The 2,500-nt window shown below is 43.8% G+C and overlaps 1 protein-coding gene across 1 annotated transcript in view; it reads left to right on the top strand.

The window, feature by feature from the left end:
• Positions 1-2,500, top strand: part of LOC308154391 (cilia- and flagella-associated protein 47-like) — a gene marked incomplete at both ends in the record, with an annotated part of 46,770 nt that overhangs the window by 16,106 nt on the left and 28,164 nt on the right. The window contains one exon of the mRNA XM_080527554.1: positions 2,372-2,500. This exon is cut by the window's right edge and continues 19 nt beyond it. Coding sequence (XP_080383680.1) covers positions 2,372-2,500 — 129 coding nt within the window. The remainder of the gene's footprint in view (positions 1-2,371) is intronic.

The raw sequence follows: 2,500 nt of genomic DNA, 5'->3' as shown, positions 1-2,500 counted from the left end.
GGAACCAATCATATCAAATTATGGGCCCTGTCCATAGTCAGAATTATTCACTGCGCCACAGATCCAGGAAGGAAATGGACCCAAACTGTAGAGAGACTTCATTTCTCAGTATAAAATGATATACAACTACAACATTAGTAATATATAATATATTCACCTTAGCTTTACGGTATAACCGTGGGATTAAATGAAATGCTTCCAAATTGCAACAGCAGTTTTTTTCGGGACCAAATCTTTGTTTTCTGTTCTGAAGAGAAGCTGTCACATGACAGGTTATTTATTTATTTATTTAACATTACATAACAAACAGAGGATGGGTGGGGGGGCTGGTGTGACATTTTCACAGCAGCTTTCTCTGATGGCGTTTCCATGGTCACAATTTCCCGCAAGGAGATAATTGTCCTCGTCATGGGGCCGAGGTGGAATTGATGACTCAATTCGTTTGAGATCGTGAGAATCGTTATCGTAATTTTATGCAGATCTGGGTTCCATTCTGTACAGATGTTATAATAATAATAATAATAATAATAATAATAATACATTTTATTTATAAAAGCACTTTACATAGGAAATCTCAAAGTGCTACAATTAAAAACAAGAAGATAAAACATAAACATTTTCAATTAAAAGGCAAAAAAAAGGCTCTTTTAAAAAGGTGGGTTTTAAGGCCTCGTTTAAAAGCATCCACAGACTGTGGTGCCCTTAGGTGGTCAGGGAGAGCATTCCACATTCTGGGAGCAGCCGAGCAGAAGGCCCGATCTCCCATGGTGCAGAGCTTGGTCCTGGAGGTCTTGAGGAGGTTGGTGGCAGTAGAACGGAGGGTGCGTGAGGAGGTCTGAGGGGTATGGTGGTTACAGCATGAATGAATGAATGAATGGACTTTATTGTCATTGCTACAGTACAGGTACCAAACAACGAAATTTAGGAGGGGTGGCTCCCCTGGTGTTAGGAAAGGGAAAAAAAACACTTTTAGAAAAAAAATCACAAGAAGGGAAGGAGCTGGTTTACATAAATAAAGGCTATGTACACTATCCACTGTACTATACTGTACAGACAGACGACTAGGGTTGTCATATTGCATGCTCTGTTATTTGGCAAGGTCGGCTGACCAAGTCTGGCTACGGCAGAGAGAGGCCGAGCGAAGTACTAAAGTTTGTTACGGCTTATATCAGTCCACCAGGCAAGCAGTGCTGCTGGAACTGACAGTCCCGTGGGAAGACCGCTTGGAAGAAGCCTTTGAGAGGAAGCTCTCCAAGTACGCGGGACTGGTCAGTGACTGCCAGCAGGCTGGGTGGAGAGCGAGGTGTTTCCCAGTAGAGGTTGGTTGCAGAGGATTTGCAGCCCGTTCCTTGGCCAGAGCCTTCAGCAGTTTGGGCATCGATGGAGAGAGAAAGAGGAGAGCCATCCGCAGTACCACCAATGCGGCAGAGAGAGCCTCTAGATGGCTGTGGCTCAAAAGAGGAGAGCCATGGAGTCATGGTAGCTAGTTAGCCATCTGGACACAAGCTGGGGTCTGATCAGCCCCGGCTGGGTCACCTGGAGGAGGGTGTATGATGTTGAAAGACCCGAAACGCCCGATGATTCCAGGAACATCACTGAAGATGTGTCCAGAGGCATCAGTAGATGTATGTACACAGGGTTCCCGCGCTGGTCTTAAAAACCCTTAAAGTCTAAATTCCAGCAACCTGTTTTATAAGGCCTAAAAAGGTAAATTCCAGTTATTCGGTCTAAGAAATGAGGTGCTAGGTCTTAAAAATGTGATTAGCTTGTCCTGCAAGGAAATCAGTCTGACCACATCTATTTACGCGGAAATAATTAATCAAGCTGGAACCAATATTTTAGACTTTTTTTCTGTATGGCAGTGAAATCCCTAATTTCATCACCTTGAGGATGACAAAAAGCTATCATATGGTGTCGCGAATAGGTCAAAATTCTCTAAAAAAAGGTCTAAAAAGGTCTTAAATTGGACTTGTTGAAACCTGTAGGAACCCTGTTATATACTAGTTCACAGAGAGAGAACAGATTCACGATCTGTAATTTGAGATTGTGACTTATAATATTGACGTTCGCTCCATATTGTCTATTGACCAAATGGAGGGTCCACCAATCGTGTCCGTTCTAACTTTGCTGACCATTACTGTTGACCACTAGTCACGAGGCTGCTCCTAATATCCTAGACTCATAGTCTGGCTCTGTTACTTGACCTAATCCATATATGGTCAAGTTAGTAACATGGGTACAGTTAAAGTTATCTGTATTATAACAATTTCTGATTATAATAATTTCTGGCATCCACAAAACACCCCATATCACACTACTACTCACAATATCTGTCTTTCTCTCTCACTCTCTCCCTCCGTCCCTCTGTTAGAAGTCGTTTCTGTTCGGCGGGGTGCATTGTGGGTCCAGCCAGGGCGTGGCCTTCTCCCTGCAGAACCACTCCATCGCGGCGGCCCGCGTCCACTTCCATCTGACGGAACACCCAGACTTCACCCTGCTC

The sequence above is a fragment of the Nansenia antarctica genome (assembly GCF_963989245.1).
Source record: "Nansenia antarctica genome assembly, chromosome: 3".
NCBI classification, from domain to species: Eukaryota; Metazoa; Chordata; class Actinopteri; order Argentiniformes; family Microstomatidae; genus Nansenia; species Nansenia antarctica.
This window is presented reverse-complemented; position numbering and strand designations above follow the sequence as displayed.